The sequence below is a fragment of the Balaenoptera physalus genome, assembly GCF_965194825.1.
Source record: "Balaenoptera physalus genome assembly, chromosome: 12".
Classification (NCBI taxonomy): Eukaryota; Metazoa; Chordata; class Mammalia; order Artiodactyla; family Balaenopteridae; genus Balaenoptera; species Balaenoptera physalus.
The window spans coordinates 28,619,530-28,640,228 of record NC_138897.1 but is presented as its reverse complement, the minus strand read 5'-3'; the positions used below and the strand labels follow the sequence as shown (position 1 = coordinate 28,640,228).

Here is a 20,699-nt window from a genome sequence, read left to right as displayed (position 1 = left end):
AAACAATCTGTTGATAGTTTTTATAGGTTGAAACAGCCTCAAATTCTTAGAATTCTCTTTTGGTCATAATCTTTTTTATATCCTGCTTGGATTTGTTTTGCTAGTATTTTGTTAAGGATTTTTGCATCTATATTCATAAAGCATATTGGCCTATAGTTTTCTTTCTTGTGATTACTTTGTCTGGTTTTGATATCAGGATAATGGTAGCCTCATAGAATGTGTTAAGAAGTGTTCCCTTCTCTTCTACTCTTTAGAAGATATTGGTATTAATTCTTTAAACATTTGGTGCAATTCACAAGTGAAGCCACCGGGACTTGGGGTTTTGTGGGAAATTTTGGTTTGGTTTGGTTTGGTTTTTAACTAATTCAGTTGCTTTAATTTGTTATGAGTCAATTCAGATTTTCTATTTCTTCCTGAGTCAGTTTTGGTAGTTTGTGGCTTTCTAAGAATTTATACAGTTCATCTAGGTTATCTAATTTGTTAGCATACAATTATTAATTTCTTTATAATCCACTTCCTTATAATCCTTTCTTTTTCTTTAAGGTTGGTAGTAATGTACCCTCTTTCATTTCTGATTCTAGTTATTTCAATCTGCTCTTTGTTTTCTTTGTCAAACTAGTTAAAAGTTTGTCAATTTCGATCTTTCCAAAGAACCAACTTTTCCTTCCTTCTACTTGCTTTGGGTTTAATTCGCTGTTATTTTTCTAGTTTCTTAAAGTGAAAGGTTAGGTTGTTGAGATATTTCTTCTTTTTTAACATAGGTATTTATAATTACAAATTTCACTCTACTCACTGATTTAGCTGCATCCCATAAGTTTTGGTGTGTTGTGGTTTTGTTTTCATTCATCTCAATGAATGCAATATTTTCCAATTTCTCTTTTGATTTCCTCTCTGATCCATGGATTATTTAGGAGTGTGTTGTTTAATTACCACATATTTTCCAAATATCCTTCTATGTTTGATTTCTAATTTCACTCCATTGTGACCACAGAACATATTGTGAATGATTTCAATCCCTTTACTGATATTTTTATCAGTAAAAATGTTTTACTTATTTTATGGCCTAGCATGGTCTATATTGGAGAAGGTTCCATGTGCACTACACAAGGTATATTCTGCTATTGTTGGGTGAAGTGTTCTATAGATATGTATTAGGTCTAGTTAGTTTATAGTGTTGTTCAAGTTTTCCATTTCCTTGATCTTCTGTCTAATTATTCTATCCATTTTTTCAAGTGGAGTATAGAAGTCTCCAATTATTATTATTGAGTTGACTTTTCCTCCCTTCAATTCTGCCAACTTCTGCTTCATGTATTTTGGGGCTTTGTTAGACATGTAAGTGTTTATAATTCTTATATCTTCTTCATAGATTGATCCTTTTATCATTAAAATTGTCTTTCTTACTCTCTAGTAACAATTTTTGTCTCAGCAAAAGGTCTATTTTGCTGATCTTAGTATAGTCACTCCAGCTTTTTTTTTTTTTTTTTTTTGGTAACGGTTTGCACAATATATCTTTTTCCATACTTACAATCTATTTACATATTTGAATATAAATTGTGTCTCTTGTAGACAAGATATAGTTGTATAACTTTTTAAATTCCGTTCTGCCAATTTCTGTCTTTTAATTGAAGTGTGAATCCATTTATATTTAATTTAGTTACTGATAAGGTAGGATTTATGCCTGCCGTTTTGCTATTTGTTTTCTATGTCTTTTTTCTGTTTCTCTATTATTTCACTACGCCATCTTTTGTCTTAAACAGATATTTTCTAGTGTATCATTTTAATTCTTCTGTCATTGTTTTCTATATGTTTCTAGTTATTTTCTGAGTAGTTGCCCTGGGTATTACAATTAAACATCTTAATTTATAACAATCTAGCTTGGATTAAAACCAACTTAATTACAATATTATCCAAAAGCTGTGTTCCTATGTAGCTCTATCCCCACCTCCTTTGTGCTGTTACTGTCATACAAATTACATCTTTATACATTGTATGCCCACCAACACAGACTTACAATTGTTTTATGAAGTTGTCTTTACATCAGAAGGGGAAAAAGAGAATTACCAAAAATACATTTATACTGTCTATTATATTTACCTATGTAGTTACCTTTACCAATGCTCTTTATTTCTTCTTGAGATACTAGTGTCCTTCTTAGTGTCCTTTCATATCAGCCTGAAGGGCTCATTTTAATATTTCTCATAGGCAGGTCTACTAGCAATAAATTCTCTCAGTTTTCATTTACCTCAGAATGTGTTAATTTCTCCTTCATTTTTAAAAAACTGTTTTGCTGAATATAGAATTCTTGATTGACAGTCTTTCTTTCAGCACTTTCAATATGTCATTCCACTGCCTTCTGACCTCCATGGTTTCTGAAATTGGATGTTAATTCTATTGAGGATTTCTTGTATGTAATGACTTGATTCACTCTTGCTGCTTTCAAGAGTCTATACAAAATTACTCTTGTCTTTGACTTTTAATAGTTTATGATATGTCTAGGTGAAGATCTCTTTGAGTTTATCCTACTGGAAGTTTGTGGAACTACTTGGATGTGTCTATTACTGATTTTCATCAAATTTGGGAAGTTTTCAAATATTCCTGCCCCTTCTCTCTCCTTCCCTTCTGGAATGCCCATTATGCATATGGTGGTACATTTGATGGGTCCCACAGGTCTCTGAGGCTATGTTCATTTTTCATCTTTCTGTTTTATTTCTGTTCCTCAGATTGGATAATCTCAATTGACTTGCCTTTAGGTTTTCTGATTCTTTCTTCTGAGTGCTCCAAGCTGCTGTTGAGCTCCTCTAGCAAATTTTTCATTTCCATTTTTATACCTTTCAACTTCAGGATTTCTATTTGTTTCTTTTTTATAATTTCCTGTTTATTGATAATCTCTATTTAGTGAGATTGTTCTCATATTTCTCATACTCTCCTTTAGTTTTTAAACATGGTTTTCTTTTGTTCCCTGATGATATTTTAAGGTGATTTTAAATCTTTGTTTAATAAGTCTGGCCTTCCTCAGGGACAGTTCCTATTGATTGCTTTATTTCCCTTGTCTCATACTTTCTTGTTTCTTTGCATGTCTCATAATTGTTTGTTAAAAAACTGGATGTCTTAAATAATGTGACAACTCTGGAAATCAGATTCTTCCCTCTCCCCAGGGTTTGTCGTTGCTGGCTTGTTTGTTTAACGGCTTTTCTGGACTAGTTCTGGAAAGTCTTTATTCTTTTGTCATTTGTAGCCACTGAAATCTCTGTTCAGTCAGCTTAAAGTTTAGCTAATTATTGGACAGAGATTTCCTTAAATGTCTGGGATCAGTAAGCTTCTCAGTCTTTGCCAAGGAGACCTGTCTGTGTGTTGGGGCATCTTCAACACTCACCTAGGCAGTTTTCAACTCCACCTAGCCTTTAATTTCTGCTTGCATAGAGATTCAGACTCAGCCAGAGGTGAGAGCTTAGGGCATTCTCAGGTCTTTCTTGAGCATACACACTGTCCTGGGCATGTGCAAGCCCTACACATGCATGAGGTGTTCTAGATTCACAGCAATATGCCCAAGCCTTTTAAAGCCCCCTTTGGACATCTCATTCCCCAGTTTTTCCTTTTAAGCTTTTTGATTAGCTTCTTGTTTTCCTCAACTGTTATCCACCGCCTCCGGCACATTTTTTTCCAGTGTTCTCATTGCCTTAATGGAGGAGAGAATTTGAGGTCCTCACTTCACCATTTCTACTGACATCTTCAGGACATTTAAGTTTTGATGCAGTGATGAGGTTAGAGAAATCTGTAGACCATCAGTATACAATAGTAACATAATATGAGCCACACATGTAAGTTTAAATTTATATTAACTACATTTTAAAAAGTAAAAAGAAAAAGAAGCAGGTGAAATTTATTTTCATTTTATTTTTTATTGAAGTATAGTTGATTTACAATGTTGTGTTAGTTTCAGATATACAGCACAGTGGTTCTGTTATATATATAGCTATATATATATATTATTGTTCAGTTTTATATATATATATATATATATATATATATATATATATGTATATATATATATATATATATATATATATATATATGTTCTTTTTCAGATTCTTTTCCATTATAGGTTATTACAAAATATTGAGTATAGTTCTCTGTGCTATATAGTAGGTCCTTGTTGGTTATCTATTTTATATATAGTAATGTATATATGTTAATCCAAACTAACCATCCTTCCCCCCACTTCCCCCTTGGTAACCATAAGTCTTTTTTGTAAGTCTGTGAGTCTATTTCTGTTTTGTATATAAGTTCCTTTGCATTATTTTTTCTTTAGATTCCACATATGAGCAATATCATATATTTGTCTTCCTCTGACTGACTTACCTCATCTAGTATGATAATCTCAAGGTCCATCCATGTTGCTGCAAATGACATTATTTCATTCTTTCTTATGGCTGAGTAATATTCCACTGTATAAATATACCACATCTTCTTTGTCTATTCATCTGTTGATGGACACTTAGGTTGCTTCCATGTCTTGTCTATTGTAAATTGTGCTGCAATGAACATTGGGGTGCATGTATCTTTTTGAATTATGTTTTTCCCCGTATATATGCCTAGGATTGGGATTGAAGGATCATATGGTAGCTCTGTTTTTAGTTTTTTCAGGAACCTCCATACTATTCTCCATAATGGCTGCACCAATTTACATTCCCACCAACAGTGTAGGAGGGCTCCCTTTTCTTGACACCCTCTCCAGCATTTATTATTTGTAGACTTTTTAATGATGGCGATTCTGACTGGTGTGAGGTGATATCTCATTGTAGTTTTCATTTGCATTTCTCTTATAATTAGTGATGTTGAGCATCTTTTATGTGCCTTTTGGCTATCTGTATTAATCAGGTGAAATTAATTTTAATAATATATTTTATTTAGCCTAATATATATGAATACATATATTATTATTTTAATACTTAATCAATATAAAGTATCACTGAGATCTTTTACACATTCTTTTTTCGTACTAAACCTTCAAAACCTACTTCGAGCACATCTCAGTTCAGATCAGCCACATTTTAAGTGCCAAGAGCCACATGGATACTATATCGGAAAGCACAGTTTTAGAGCAGGAGTCCTGACCCAGGCATCCATAGACAAGATTGATGGGGATATGAACTTGGATGGAAAAAATAATTTATCTTTATTTTCACTAACCTCCAATGAACTTTAGCATTTACTTCAATTATAAATATAAGCAAAGAACAACAGCCGTATTAGTAGTACCTGAGATTTTTGTCATTGTCACATGATTGGTTTCCCCCAGAAAGCTGACTCTGAGATGGAGAGTTGGATGTAAGAAGTTTACTGGGGTGTGTCCTTGGGGTCAATACTTGTAAAGACGTAAAGGCAGCAGAATTAGGCAGAAGTTGGGCTGTGATGCAGTCACAATAAAGGCCTCAGGTGAGCCTACGGTGAGTTCTGGAGCTAGAATGGCCCTATAGAGTTGTCCTGAGTTGTCATCCCACATAGTCACTCATCAATACTTTAACTTATAATTGGTATTGGATCTGCTGCTCCTACATGCATAGCAGGTTTTTTTTTTTAATACTGTGATAACTGCATTTCAATATAATTGGTTTTCATTGCAATCTTATTTATTTTATTCATTTACAAACATTCTGGAAGGAAGTCCACAAGCCTACCAAACTGCCAAAAGGGATCCATGGCAAAAAAAGTTAAGAACCCTGCTATGAGGAACATGTAGAAGTCCTGGGAAGAGCAGGCCTGTGTGGGGCACTCTAGACAGCATTGCACAATGGACATTTATTTATCTTATGATCCTCTATCTTTATCAAAAAATCTGACAATCTTCCCTACCCCCAAATGCCCCTGCTCTCAAAAAGCTATATTATTTGATGTTTTGTCATGGCTTCTCCTTAAAGGATCTTCGATCATCCAGCGAAGAAAGCCACATTGTGAAGATTGAAAAACCCAATGAAAAGGGTAGAAGAATAGAAAGTGGGGCAGCCCCTCAGGACTCTTCGGGCCAAGGGGGCATCAGCCTCTTTCAAGCTGTGGGTTACCTCACAGGCGAGATGAAGGAATGCAGGAGCTGGCTGAAAGGTAGGCCAATGCCCAGGGCAGAAGCAGCCAGGCCAGGCCAGGGAGCCAGCCCTCCCTCTGGCTTGGACTGAGGAAGCTGCTCCCGCACTCACCCATGGCAGGGCCCCCACATTTGAGGTGCTCCAGCTCAGGGCTGGCTCTGGGTGGCTGTAATGTATCCTACTACCTGAATTCCCATGGTTTCAGAATTCAGTGCATTCCACTGATTTTAGTTCTTTGCAAATTCTTCACTCCTACATGGAATAGATATAGGACAACCACATTAGCAACGTAGAAGCCATTTTCAAACAAACTGAATGGTCATTCCTTCACTTATTCCACAGCCATTTTTTATGTGCCAAGAAAATATTGGTCTCACCCTCCCCAGTGTTCCAGATTCTTCCCTTTTAACATCATTCTTCTCCTAGTTTCCCTAAACTAAATGTTGCAACAAATATCCCTACCATACCCTCCCCCACCTGCCCCCCACTTGTATATGTTGTCCTGGAAACCAAACCAGAGAATGAGACAGAATGCATGTCAATACTCAATGTCAATACATAACTCAACGCTGATTTCACAGCTGAGCTAAAATCATTTCTTTCCCAGCCTTTTTTTCTCCAGACTATATTCTTTGCTGCTCAGATACCAGCCCTCAACTGAGTCATACAGCTCTATACAAAAAGAGTTTCCTTCCCTCCCCACCTCTTCCTTTGGACCAATAAATTTCCCTTGGAATGTTCCTGGGGCTTCCTTACCAACCAAGCCGATGGCTGGAATAGCGTTAAATTGGTCTCAGCATGATGCCTCAGTCTGTATGGCAAAACTGACACCACTGTGGACTGATTGTCAGGCCACGCAGAGATTCGGGCTGGGCGCCAAGTTGAATGAGGGAAAGTGTCCTGGCTAGTGCATCCCTGTCTGCCTTGGTTGCCTCGCCAGCCAGTGGTCCAGCAGGGAAGCACAGGCTGAACCCTGCTGATGACTCTGCCTGTCTCTTTCAGATAAGCCCCTGGCCTTCCAGTTCACAGACTGGATTCTGAGGGGGGCCGCTCAGGTGATGTTTGTCAACAACCCTCTCAGCGGACTCATCATCTTCATAGGGCTCCTGATCCAGAATCCCTGGTGGACAATTGCTGGGGGTCTGGGGACAGTGGTGTCAACTTTAACTGCCCTTGTCTTGAGCCAGGACAGGTGAGTTCCTCTCTTTGAGGGTCTTGGGTTCTTGGGATAGACAGGTGGAGAAGTGTTTACTTGAGTGACCTTATCCTAGTATCAGCCAACCACAGTCTCCTGAGTATCGGCTTTAAACATGTCACTGGAGTTCTTTACACAGTTAAACTTCTCCTAAGTTCACAGCAAGTGACAGTACCAGGCTCCATCTGACTGTAGAGACTTCTGGAAACACTCCCTCGAAGGCAGGTGCAGAGGAACACTTAAGCTGCTCCTCCTTCATGGAGCCTACAATCTGGTTGAGGGAGATAAGACTAACAGACAAGAAATGTCTCAGAATAATACAAGACAGTGTATACTGGAAAGCTCAGAGAAGGCAGACCTCATTAAGTGTTGGGAAGCTTAGAGAGGGCAGCCTTGAGCTAGTAACATTGATGTGGGAGAGAGGAAGGCGAGAGGAGAGGGCAGTGAGGGGGTGGGGAGGTGGCATGGAGAAGGGAACAACAGGAGCTGAGAGGGGGCAGGTTGGGGGGAGGGCAGCTCTGCACCAGTGGCCACAAAGCCCAGTAATAACAACAAGTGCATTTTAGAGAATGGGACCATTTCCTCAGACTTTGCCGTATGTTATTCCAATGGTTCCCAAACTTTCCTGATGGCCAGAAACACCTGGAGTGATTGTTAAGAAATGTAGTTTCTCAGCACCGCCCCAGTCCCCCTCCCTCCCAGAGATATTCCCATTCAGTGGATCTGGAGGTGGGCGGTGTTTTAAACAAGATTCTCCTGGGTACTTCTGATGATCAGAGAGGTCTGGGAATGCCCATAGTCTCAGTTTTTTTTAAATTTGGCGGTCACCAATTCATTTGTAGATCATGAATTTTTAAAAACAGGATTTTTTAAAATTAAAATAATAGAATAAAATAAAACAGATTAGAGTAATCCATATGTAGTAAAGGCAAATATTATTTTGTGAAATTTTTGTTTCAGTCACGTTGGGTGTTGGGGGGGTGAGAGAGAGAGAGAAAGAGAGAGAGAGAGAAAAACTGGGCCATACTATAAAATATGAACACATTCGTTCCTTACCATGGGGTACTGTCAAAAATATTGAAAAGCACTGTTGTGCCTTGTTACCTGTGATTCTTCCCGCCACTTCACAAGGCAGACAGTGAAGGTAAGAGGGTCCACATTTTGCAAGTGAGAGAAAGAAGGCCAGGAGGAGTAAGGCGCTCACGGAAGGAGCCACAGCCAGTGGATGGCAGGGTTCTGGCTGGGACACGTGGCCTGTGTCTTCTAGGCTGGAGGTCAGTGCTCTCCCTGGCACGTGGACAGAGTGGACAGCAGAGCCGGGGGCCCCTGGTGACCCCAGAGCCTGGGGAGTGCTCCAAGCTGCTTGTGTTATAACCAACGCTGCACTCCTCCAGCCTCCCGGACATTCCAGCTCCACCAAGGCACAGGCGTGGGTCGACTTGCCTCCCATGAGAAGTGTCAGTGCCCCTCTAAGGTGGCCTTGGGGGACCACGCCAATTCTAGTTGGGAGGCCATACGAGATCAGATGAATAAGAGGCTGAATTCTTTGGGGTGTAGGTCTATTAGGTGACAGAAGAAATGGGCTCCAGCCAGGATTTGTGTCTCTGTTTCAAGCAGTGGGTTCCCTATTCCTTGCTGCCACTCACCTACAGCCTCACGGACAGCTGGCATAGAAATAGCCTCCGACAGGATCAGCTCTTGTCCTACTGTTCCATCACTGTTCGCCAAAACTCCCCTGAGGTGAACTCCATCCAGCCCACCTACAGGTCACCTTCAAGAAGCCTGTGTCCCTTCCTGTTCTGACAGTCTAATTCGCCAACTTCTCTCCTGACCATAATCCACTGGAAAACTTGCCAAGCCATTCAAAGAGTTGCTCCATGGACTCTTTTTTTGCTCCCAGGTCTATGAAGGAAACACACACATTCCCTGCCTAACCTTCCCAAATATCCTGATTAAGAATCTAAGACAAGTGTGCATTAGCTAAAAACCCAATCCCTCAGCTTGGTTTCCAAAGCCTTCTCTGACCGGACTCACCCAACCTACCACGTAGCATCACACTCTTCCCAACTGAGCACTTTTGCTTCAGTCTAACTAATCCTACCCTTCCTGCAAATCCCTCCTCCTCCAGGGAGCCACCCCTGACTACCCCAGTGCTCTCTGAACCCTCCTTTCTCTCTGAAAAACCACAGAACTTACCCCCATACTATCTTGGATCATTCTCTGCTTTCTGAGTCTTCTCTCCCTAGCTATGTTCAGAACAGGAAGTCCATCTCAGATGTTCCATATTCTACCACGGTGCCTGGAAAAGATTCCAGCCTCATTGCTGGTAGGTCAGTGCCATGTTCTACATCATAGGCTCAAAGCTCTAGGCACCCTACATGACATGTGTACACACACATCCTTCTGAGGAGCCCCAATTTCACCAGTCCCCAGTGAACCACTGATGCAGCTGCATATCCTAGTCATAACCTCTACCAACCCCCTCCACCATCCCTACTCGCCTACCCCCAGAGCCCCTACCTCTTCTCCTTGTCCACCACTCCTGCTTACCCCCACCCCCACTCCCCAGCCCTTACTTCTACTACCCCACCCCCACTAGCCCAAGACAGCCCTTTACCACTGCAGCCTCAAGCTCAGCAACATGATGCTGCAGTGTCCTTCTGGAACATGATCCTAATGAAGGTCTTTTGGGCATTGAGGTTGAACCTAATTTTATATTTTTGATGGTCAGGGCAGGGATGGGGATGTGAGGCAATGGGTCTCCTTTTGACAATCAAGCCAGAAGCCACCAGCGTTTTGATAGAGAAGGGTTCTGGGAGGGGACTCCCTACGGGGAGGGGCAGCTATGGAGGCAGCCCGTAGATGTCTCCCTAATTTTATCTCCCCTGGATTCCCTCATTCTATTCCTGCTCTTCCTATACACCCAGCCACTGGGGCTGAGGTTCTCCCCCAACATGGGTCATCAGTCTCTGCTCAGTTTGCCTGAAGCAACTGGTATTAAAACTAAAAATGTACTAAATTCTAACATGGAACAGAAATGAGAAAATATAGAGAAAATGCAAACACACTTAAAAATAATGATTCTTCCCCAAGCACGGGTTTCTCAGGTAGTTATTCTAGTCCTGAGGAGATTCTGAACTCCAGTGGTCTTCCCTGCCGCCCCGTTCTTTCTCAGCCCCCTGCCTGCCCCCAGCTACCCCATATCTTCCTGGCCTTGGAGCAGCTAAAGACCCAGCTGTCCCATGTCCCATACAAGTGTCCCCACACAAGTGCCCCATGTTCAGCTTTTCTTGTTGGAAACTGTCTAGAGATGCTCTCCCACCCTCTCCCCTGCTCCCACTCCCCTAATCTAGCTGAGCTGATCTCCTGGTCACTCCAGAGCTGAAGGTTCCCCTATTCCACACCTAAGCTGTGGCCTCTGCCAGCCAGGAGCCTCCTCTGGCTAGAGCTCCCTTCCTCCACCATAGGGCACCATGCTTCCAGGTGCCTCCACCTACAAAACAGTCAGTATCTGTGGTAGGATTTAACACACACTCACATCCATTCAGCAACTGCTTGCCTAGAATGCTCCGCTCCGTGCACCAGACACTGTTGACTGTTGTTGACACTGACATCAGATAAGATTTGACCTCAGGCAACTTTCAGTGGAGGGCAGGGCAGACCACAGCACACAAAGCTTATTCTCTGCAGGGGCCTTGCAATGTGATTTGTCCAGGCCCGTCCCTCACCCCATTCCCCTCTCCCCTTACCCAGCAGAGCAATGGGAAAGGTCAAGGGCAGTGTTTATTTGGATCAGGAAGAGAAGTTTAGGTGCATACAGGCATCTCTGATGAAGCAGAAGGAGACTCAAGCTTGGATTCTATGGTGCCTCTGGGCCCTCCTGCTGTGCCGCGGGGAAGGACATGGGCATCACAGCGGACTCGGCTTGTGCACTCTGGGGCCAACTTCAGAGACAGGGAAAGCGGCCAGATTCAGACAATTACAGTGTCACACAATGCAGTCAGAACACACTCTCTCCTCCTCCCTGCCTCCCTCCTTCCTCCTCCTGTCCTGTCTCTTTCACACATACACACACACACACACACACACACACACACCCCTTCCCCATGACGCACCTCAGGTTTCTCTTAGATTTCCCTCTATATCAAGCAGTCTAGACTCCCCTGAGAAGCAAAGGGGAGCTTAGACATAGACAAAGTGCATTATTTAATTCTAGATCACCAAGGGTAATCAAGGTGTGTGTGTGTGTGTGTGTGTGTGTGTGTGTGTGTGTGTGTGTGAGAGAGAGAGAGATCTAGAAATGTGCCGGCAGCTGTGTGACTACCCTACATTCATTGACTAAGCTGACTTTTTTCTGTGAGCACCAGGAGGAACAGACCCAGTAAGTGCCAACAAATTCACACAGTACCTCTGTTTTCAACCCCAGGTCCGCCATTGCCTCGGGTCTCCATGGGTACAATGGGATGCTGGTGGGAATGCTGATAGCTGTGTTCTCCGAGAAGTTAGACTATTACTGGTGGCTTCTGCTTCCTGTGACCTTCACAGCCATGTCCTGGTGAGGCACCTCCTTCTTTCCACTCTCGGACCTACAGGGCCCCAAGGTGCTGTGTCTGACACTGTTGTGGGGCCCCGTGTCTTCATAGTCAACCTGGTTTGTCTTTGTCTCGCAAGAGTCCATGAGTTGAGTCGCAACACAAGAGGATCATTTTGAGTTTGGAATAACACGGACCTTTCAAAGAGCAAACACTACATTTTTTTTACTGTGCTGATAACCTCCTCTGAATGATAGGCTTAGTAATAAAGGTTAACATTTATTGAGTATTTTCTACATGCCAGGCACAGTGCTAGGCAAGGGAGGACTATTACCGTTCCCAATTTACAGAAGGGAAGGCTAAGGCATGCAGAGGCTATGCAACCTGCCTCAGATGATGAACCAAGAGTCTGCACTATTCAACTCCAGCCTACATGGGAATCGTCTATCCCGTGGCCTAACCAAGACCCAAAAGCTGAAACTCACTTGTGATAGAATCAGAGAGATTTCTAAAACAAAATGTCTGTATTTAAAGCATAGAATCTTTGAACAAGAAGCATCAGTGGAGGTCTTGCTGTGGATTTGCCTCATTTTTCAGAAGGAATAAAAAAGTCAAGATGAAGGGTGTTAGGAACAAATAGGCCTTTTACACATGTAATGCTCAGTTCACTTGAACCTACAGTGAGTCTATAGCGTCAAAGGGTCTGGTCGCACCCTCTGTAACATGGTGGCAGGAAGCCTGAGGGGAGCCCATGTCCCCCCAACCCCTGAACTCTACCACTCTCTGACATGCCGACTGATTTTTAACATCTTTCCTTGGTTTCAAAGTCTGGAGTTACTAAAACCAGTTAGTTTAATTTAGTTTAAGTGCTGTTCCATTACTTTTTAGGAGTGTTTGCAAATAAATTACTACATTAAGCATTCTGGGCAATTTACGTTTCTTCTTAGGATTTCTTCATTAATCTATCAGGACAAAATGCTAACACAGTCATTTCTGTGGGGATTTCCTTAATGTCCCCCACATGCCACGCCTGAGGAAGAGGAGAACGTGTCTTCATTTGCATACATTTGGTTTATAACTACATAGATTAAGCCCCTCAGACACAGTGCACTGGGTGGCAGTGTATCTACTGTGCCCCCATCCCCACCCTCACTTCCCAATTTAAAGTGAAAAAAAAAGAAAAGAAACACTGGGCCCCTACGCTGGCTGAGCTCTGTGCTACTACCCAGGCACTTCACAAATCCACTCATGCAATCCTGGAAATCCAGTCCACAGCGTAGGTACTAAGTAGTGCTGGAGTTATCCAACAAACAAACATTTGCTGAGGGCCTTCTATGTGCAGAGACTATTCTAGATGTCAGGGAGAGCTGTGAGCAAGAGAAAGTCTCTGTCCTCTGGGAGCTGACATTCTTCCTGGCAAAGATAGAAATAAACTCATCAATTGTTCAGTAAAAAGATCATTTCAAGATGTGATAAGTGCTTTGAGGAAAGCAAAATGGGGCAAACGGGACAAAGAATGATCCCAGACTTGGGTGGTCAGGGAAGGCCACTTTGAAGAGGAGACATTTGAACTGTCACCTAAATAAGGAAGTACCTGTCATCTGAAGATCTGGGTGAAGTATATTGCAGGCAGAACCAGTGGCATATGCAGACACCAACTGGAGAAGTATGATGTGTTCAAGAAACAAGACCAAAGGGGCTGAAGCTCAGTGAATGAAGGAGGGGTGGCAGGAGGTGAGGGCAGAAGTAGATGATGGCCAAGGCCCATACACCTTGTGGATCTAGTAAGCCTTTCTTTTAATTGAAGTATAGTTGCTGTACAACGTTATATAAGTTATAGGTGTACAATATAGTGATTCACAATTTTTAAAGGTTATACTCCATTTTTAGTTATTATAAGATTGGTTATATTCCCTGTGTTGTACAATATATCCTTGTAGCTTATTTTGTACCTAATAGTTTGTACCTCTCCAGCAAGCCTTTTGATTTTTTTTTTAATTTTTATTTATTTATTTATTTATTTATGGCTGTGTTGGGTCTTCGTTTCTGTGCGAGGACTTTCTCTAGTTGCAGCAAGCGGGGGCCACTCTTCTTCGCGGTGCGCGGGCCTCTCATTATTGCGGCCTCTCCTGTTGCGGAGCACAGGCTCCAGACGCGCAGGCTCAGTAACTGTGGCTCACGGGCCTAGTTGCTCCACGGCATGTGGGATCTTCCCAGACTAGGGCTCGAACCCGTGTCCCCTGCATTGGCAGGCAGATTCTCAACCACTGCGCCACCAGGGAAGCCCAGCCTTTTGATTTTTACAACTGTGATGAGAAGCAGTTAAAGGGTTTTAAGCAGAGGAGTGATAGGATGTGGTTTAAATTTAAACAAATCACTGTGCTGGCAGTGTGGAGAATGGATTTTAGCTGGACCAGGAGTGGATGCTAGAAGCATAGTTAGGAGTCTGCTGCAATAACCCACAGAGGACAGGAGTGCTTTGACCAGGGCGATGTCCATGAAAGTGAAGAGAAGTGGTTGGGCTTGGGGTATATTTTAAGGAAGGTAGAGGCAACAGGACTTTCTGAGAGGCTGTGGAGTTTGGGGGTGGGGATGAAGGAAGACTCAGTGCACTCCTATAATTTGCCTGAGCACCTGGGTTGATGGAGGGGATGGAAAGAAAAACCAGTTGATGGTGGGGGACAGGACACAAGTCAAGAGTTCTGTTTGGACATATTAAACTTCAGCCTTCTGAGTAGAGATGCTGAGAAAGAAATTGGATGTGCCAATCTGGACCTTAGTGATCTGGTCAAGATTAGGAAGGCAGAAGCATATAGAAGATATTTCATCCTCGAAACTAAAGGTTATCATCCAGGAAGAGAGGATTCAAAAAGAGAAGATCCAAGACAGAGCTGTAGGATCTTCCAATATTTAGATGCCTGGCAGAAGAGTGGAAGAACCACTGAAGGGGACTTGAGAAGGAGCAGCTGGAGAGCAACTAAGTGCAGTGTCGTGGTAGCCCTGACAGAAGGTGTTTCGATCCAGGTGGAGGATCCAACTGTCAAATGAAAGGGGCAGAGAATGACCACGGCAAGAGAGATGTCATCGGTGAACTGGACAAAAGCCATTTCTGTGGTGTGGTGAGAACATCCACCTGATTGGAGTGGGTTTAGGAAAGAATGGGAGTAGAAAAATTGAGGATAACAAAGATAGACTAGTTTTGAGGAATAGTGTTGTGCAGAGGGCAGAGAAAAGGGGCAATATTTGGAGCAGAAATCAGAAAGGGGGAGGATTTTTAAGGTAGAAGGTACTAGAACGCATTATGTATTTATGAGAGTGACCTGGAGAAAAAGGAGAGGTTGAAGCTGCAGGAGAGAAAGGAGAGAATTGCAAGAACGAAGTCTTTGAGAGACTGGATCCCAAAGTACAAGGAAAAGAATTGGCCTGATAAGGGAGCAAGGACACTTCCATTATATGAAAAAGGCAGAGAGGCAGAGTACTTGGGAACAAAGCAGTCGGAGTATGAATCTTATGGTCGGGAAAATGAAGCATATCTCATCTTGTCATTTCTGTTTTCTTAATGCAGTAAAGGAAGGTGGTTAGCTGAAACTAAAGGGAAGCAGAAAGTGAAGAATGGAGGAGAAAGGAGAAAATGCAAAATTGTTGTCTCAGCAAGTTGGAGAGTTAATTTGCTAGGGACGTATAGTAGGGGTTTCAGGCAGTCTTCAATGCCCATTTGAGATTCATCGTCCTTAATTAAAAGTGAGCCAATCAACCGCATCACATGAGTTCAAGTTTTGTCCTGCAGCTCACTGCCTGTGGGAGATGTAGAGTGTTGGGTGCCAGGTGGATGGCCCTTTCAGAGGAAACTGAGGCTAAGGAAGGTTAATTTCCTACCACAGCTCACTCAGCCTGTAAGTGTAGGAGTTAGGATTTGCACCTTGGTCCATCTTTCTCCAGAATCCACTCTCTCCCCAAGGAAGACACCAAGAAGACAGAGGACACAATCAGCTGAAGGTTTCATTTTCACACAGTGGCTCCCAGCATAATTCCAAGTACTTCAGCTGAATTGCTATATTCGTAGCAGCCTCCTCTTAGAAGGTTATTTCAAGCATATATTCTAAATGTTATCACAGCCCAGGATACATCGTGATGTACATTGTAATGATCCAAAGGCAATACATGACATTTTGTAAGGATTAGATTTTGTTTAGTTTTCTTGGTTTAAGAAATAAGGAAATATATAAATTATCTTATAACATTTTCTATTGAAAACAAGTTATAAGACTTTCAAATTTTGTTTCCCAAAAATGTAGACTTATATTGAACACCTTATTTCCAGTCCCAGGTAAATGGACCACTCAAGTCTCAAGGGAGACAGGAATGGCTGTGCCAAGGAGAGGGGACAGTGAGTGGTCCAGTGACCAGAGCTGACTAGACAGTATAGGCTGAAGGATGAGCGCAGCAATTAACCCTTTGTCCCTTCCATCTCCAGCCCTGTCTTTTCTAGTGCCTTGAGTTCCATCTTCAGCAAGTGGGACCTCCCGGTCTTCACACTGCCCTTCAACATCGCAGTGACCCTGTACTTGGCGGCCACGGGCCACTACAACCTCTTCTTCCCCACGACGCTGGTGGAGCCCGTGTCTTCAGTGCCGAACATCACCTGGTCAGAGATTGAGATGTCTTTGGTAAGTCACCAGTGGCAGGTGTGTGGGGCCCTGTTTCCACTGCAGACCATCTCACTCACCACTTTGTGGATTACTCAGGCTCTCATCTTCTCTAGGTGCACCTCCAGCAGATGTTGGGTCTTAGCAGAGAGGAGGACAGGAAACGGTCGCTGCCACCTCCATATGTTCTTTCAATGAACCCCTACTGGAGACCTTATTTGTATTAGGCACTTTATCAGACACTGGGAATACATGGAGAATAAAACAACATCCCTGACATTGTGACGCCTACACTCTGCACAGGGAAACAGATAATAAACAAGTTTACAGATAAAGGTTAAGTTGACAATACAGAATGGTGGGATTAAGGGGAAAATATTAAATAAAACAGATAGTTGGGTGAAGGGTCAGGACACTAAAATAATGTTTAAAATTAAGATTTTAAAGATATTATCAATAGAAGATGGTGTTAAATTTTTGTGTATTTTCCATATCAGCGGTTCTCAAGCAGGAGTGATTTTTGCCCTCCTGGGGAGGGCAAATGTCTGCAGAAATGTTATAATTATCAAGACTGGGGAGAAAGGGTGCCACTGGCATCTAGTGGGTAGAGGCGAGGGTTGCTGCTAGATATCCCACAATGCACAGGTCAGCCCCCGCCCCACAGCAAAGAATTAACCAGCCCAAAATGTCAGTAATTCCAAAGTTGAGAAACCCTGCTTTATATTCTATCGCACATGTACATATTCATTTATTCTACTGATCTCTAGACGTCAGAGATCAAGGGATATAATAAAAACCTAACATAAGATTAAATATATAGAATTGTAAAATTTTGCCCTTGTTAATGAATATAGAGATAGCTAACAGCTTACACTAAAGCAAGTTTATTATGTATCAGACACTGTTCCAAGCCCTTAGCTTACTAACTCATTTAACCCTCATCATAACCCAATACTGTTAAGTACTATCATCATCCCCTTTTACAGATGGGAAAACCAAGGCACAGAGAGGGTTAGATCCTTGAGGTCAAACTGTAGCTAGTGCCTCAAATATTGTTCACAAAATCTGATTTCTGAGCCCTCCCCACCCAACCAAGTCCTTTGTCTAGATGTGCTTAAACCTCTTTGTGGCCCTGGTGCCAGGCAGACACCAGGTGGGGTGGACAGCCCAGGTCCTGCAGCATCAGCCAAACTCTGAGCCTGAACCTGTCAGAAAAGGAAAGGCTCCTCTGCCCCTCATGGCAAACGCTGCTGCCAACAATGCCAAACCTTTTTCAGGTTTTTGTCTTTTTAAAAGCTTTACCTGAGGCTGAGGTTAGAGTGGGATCAGCGGCAGGATTAGCGTCTAAATTCAAGACAATGGAAAAGACAGAGCCCTGCATTTAAGCAAAAGCCCACCTTCTCAAATGGAAAACTGCTGGGGTCAGAGCAGGGATGAAACTAACTTTGAATCATCAATGATCAGCCATCTGGCGACTAGACACACAGCCTCAGGGGCACAACCTGCTATCCCTGAGCCCTACAGGTGAGGCTGGTCTGAGTGACAGCCACAGGGACATGTGGCACTGCCAGAGAGAAAGGGCCACCAAGCCCCCCACCCACCCTGCACGGTGAGGCTGTACTGTCCTGTGCTGAGGGGACCAGCGTGGAGACAGCCACACAGAAGAGGTACCTCTTGTTCATCTTCAAAACTAACAGTTAAAAAGTGGTAGGAGCCAAATCCAGATACCTTGAGGCCCAAGCTCACCCTCTGAACTCCCCACCACCACCACTCTGACCACTGGCTCCTTTTCTTCTGCACATCCAGATCTGAGTTTTGAAGGATCAATGCCATTTCCCTCTTTCTCTTCAAAACAATGAGGGGAGTGACTTCTGTTTTGTTTAACCAGCTTGTTGTTGTTACACAAGGATTATCCGGAGTACATAGGAGGCCGGTCCTTAGTAAATTTCCACCGCACACCTGACTGCACTTCGCACCAGGGTATTGGCTGTGGCCCGGAGCGCAGCTTGGAGGGACCAGGGCCACCCTTCACCAGGCTGAAATTTGGAACCTGGCAGAGCTTCATTCTAAACCCAGGCTTCACTCCAAAGCAGCTTGTCCCCTCATTCTTCTCATTCTTGCCTGCTTGGGCTTTAAATCTGGGTTCCCAGTTGGGAAGGTGGGAGTCGGATTCCCCGCAGCATCCTGCATTCCTCAGATGTAGGGAAGTCATGGAATATTTACTGAGTAGATTTCCAACCTGTTCCCACTCTGAAGCTGAGGTCCCTGGACTGGTACAAAGGGTTTTCAGGGTTTCTTTAAATAAGACGGGGCCCCCACCCTATGATTCCTTGCAGAAGTCTATAGACTCTGGCTCAAACAGTGCTTGGTGATTAAAAGGCCACCCATTCGGAGACAAGAAGGGACATAGTTTAAAAGCTCTCTGGGACTCCTGAAATTCTCTAAAGAAATCAGACTGACTCCAGAATTAAGTCAAGTTGTTAAAAAGAACAAAATTTCATCAAAGGGAGAAATGCAATGCACTCCCAACATCTACAGTAGATTGTCTGTAGCTAATCCATTGGTCCCCAAGCTCTGTTGTACATTAGAGTCACCAGAGGCCCCAGCCATGCCTCCCGACCCGCCACACCAGTTAAAACAGAATGTCTGGGGAGGCGCCAGACATGAACATTTTTTAAAAAGATCTTTAGGTGATTCCAACGTACACAAAGTTTGGAAACCACTGAGCTAATCAACACATATTTATTAAGCACCTATTATGGGCCCAGGTAAAGGAGCCCTGTCCTCAAAAGGGTTGTGTGAGCTGGTAATGGAGAAAGGAGTTGGCAGAATCTTAAAGCTGGAAGACAGTCTGCTAAGACAGCCTCCTCAACTTACGGAGGAGGCCATCAGAGCTCAGATGAGGAGGCGACATGCCAGCGGCTACACAATGACCTCCTGCAGAGCCCCCTAAAAGCTAGAGCTCTCGACTCCCAAGCCAGTCCTCTCCCTGCCCTGTCAATCTCCCTCCTTTCCTTTTTGCCCTCAAAGAACTTTTTGCCAAAGTGTGGGTGGTTCAGCTAGGGCAAAAAAAGGCTATCTGACATCACTGCCAAATCAATCATCTCCAATTGCAGCACCACCCAATGACTCTCAGGCCCAGGGATTTGGGGCTCTGTGCTGTTCTCCAGATGTTCCTCGCGCTACCTTTCTGCAATGCTAAGTGCTCCTCCAGAGCAGGGGAAGTGGCTTCTCCTCCTTCCCAGGGTCCCACCATCCCCCAGGTAGCACTGAATGTGAGGCAGCTACCAGTAGACTAGGGGTCAAGCTCAGAGGCTCTAGCCTGGGCTTGGCCACCATGAGCTGGGTGACCTTTGGTCAAATCATTCATCAAAATGGCCTAGAATATTTCCAAAATTCCTGGAGTGTTTCTAGAATTTCAGAAGGTCTAGAGGAAATCCCCTAGTGCCTGAAACCCCCAATGGCAATCCAGGGATGTATCCTCTGGTCCCCTCAAAGCAAAAGCCATGTGTCCCTCAGAAGCACCTGTGTCCGGCCTCTGTGTTGGGGGACCTGCCCGGCTTTGCATGAGGGATGCTCAGATGCCTGCCAGGTGGTGGAGTGAGGAGTTATTTGTTCCAGTTTGTGCCCTCCCATGTTCTCCCCCACACTGGAGGGCACAGCCATCCTTCCGTTCCGCCCCATTACCCACCCAGGAATGGCTCACTCCTGGCCCTAGGGCCTGGTCCTTGCATTATCAGCCCACGCTCCAGTGACCTGGATTCTGTTGACTTTGCAGCTGCTACAAGCCATCCCCGTCGGGGTCGGACAGGTGTATGGCTGCGACAATCCCTGGACAGGTGGCGTGTTCCTGGTGGCCCTGTTCATCTGCTCGCCACTCATCTGCTTGCATGCTGCCATTGGCTCAATCGTGGGAATGCTAGCAGGTAGGACAGGGCCCCCTCTCTGCAGGGATCATTTTCCTGGGGTCATTTTTCCCCAGCACACAGCAAATTGTCTAGACTTATCTTCACTGGAGTTTTTAAACACTGTCAGAGCCTGAGAATTATTTTTCCGTTTCTCGAGTCTCCAAAGGGAGCAGATTGCAGTAGCAGGATGTGTGGAGAGATGCAAAGGGACTGAGACATGTTGGCCTGTAAACTGAGCCCCTGGGAGCTGAGGGGTGGGAGGAGGAGGGTAAGCCGGTGAGGGTGGGGGCCAGTAACAGACCAAGCAGAGGTATAAATGATCCAGCCCTTCAAAATTT

The 20,699-nt window shown here is 43.7% G+C and overlaps 1 protein-coding gene across 4 annotated transcripts in view; it reads left to right on the top strand.

Annotated features, from left to right (window-relative positions):
* SLC14A2 (solute carrier family 14 member 2) overlaps positions 1–20,699 on the top strand; it is a 450,031-nt gene that overhangs the window by 395,947 nt on the left and 33,385 nt on the right. For all 4 annotated transcript variants that reach the window (XM_082416695.1, XM_082416693.1, XM_082416694.1 and 1 more), the window contains 5 exons: positions 5,919–6,099; positions 7,083–7,272; positions 11,702–11,830; positions 16,282–16,474; positions 20,232–20,379. In XM_082416695.1, coding sequence (XP_082272821.1) covers positions 5,919–6,099; positions 7,083–7,272; positions 11,702–11,830; positions 16,282–16,474; positions 20,232–20,379 — 841 coding nt within the window. The remainder of the gene's footprint in view (positions 1–5,918; positions 6,100–7,082; positions 7,273–11,701; positions 11,831–16,281; positions 16,475–20,231; positions 20,380–20,699) is intronic.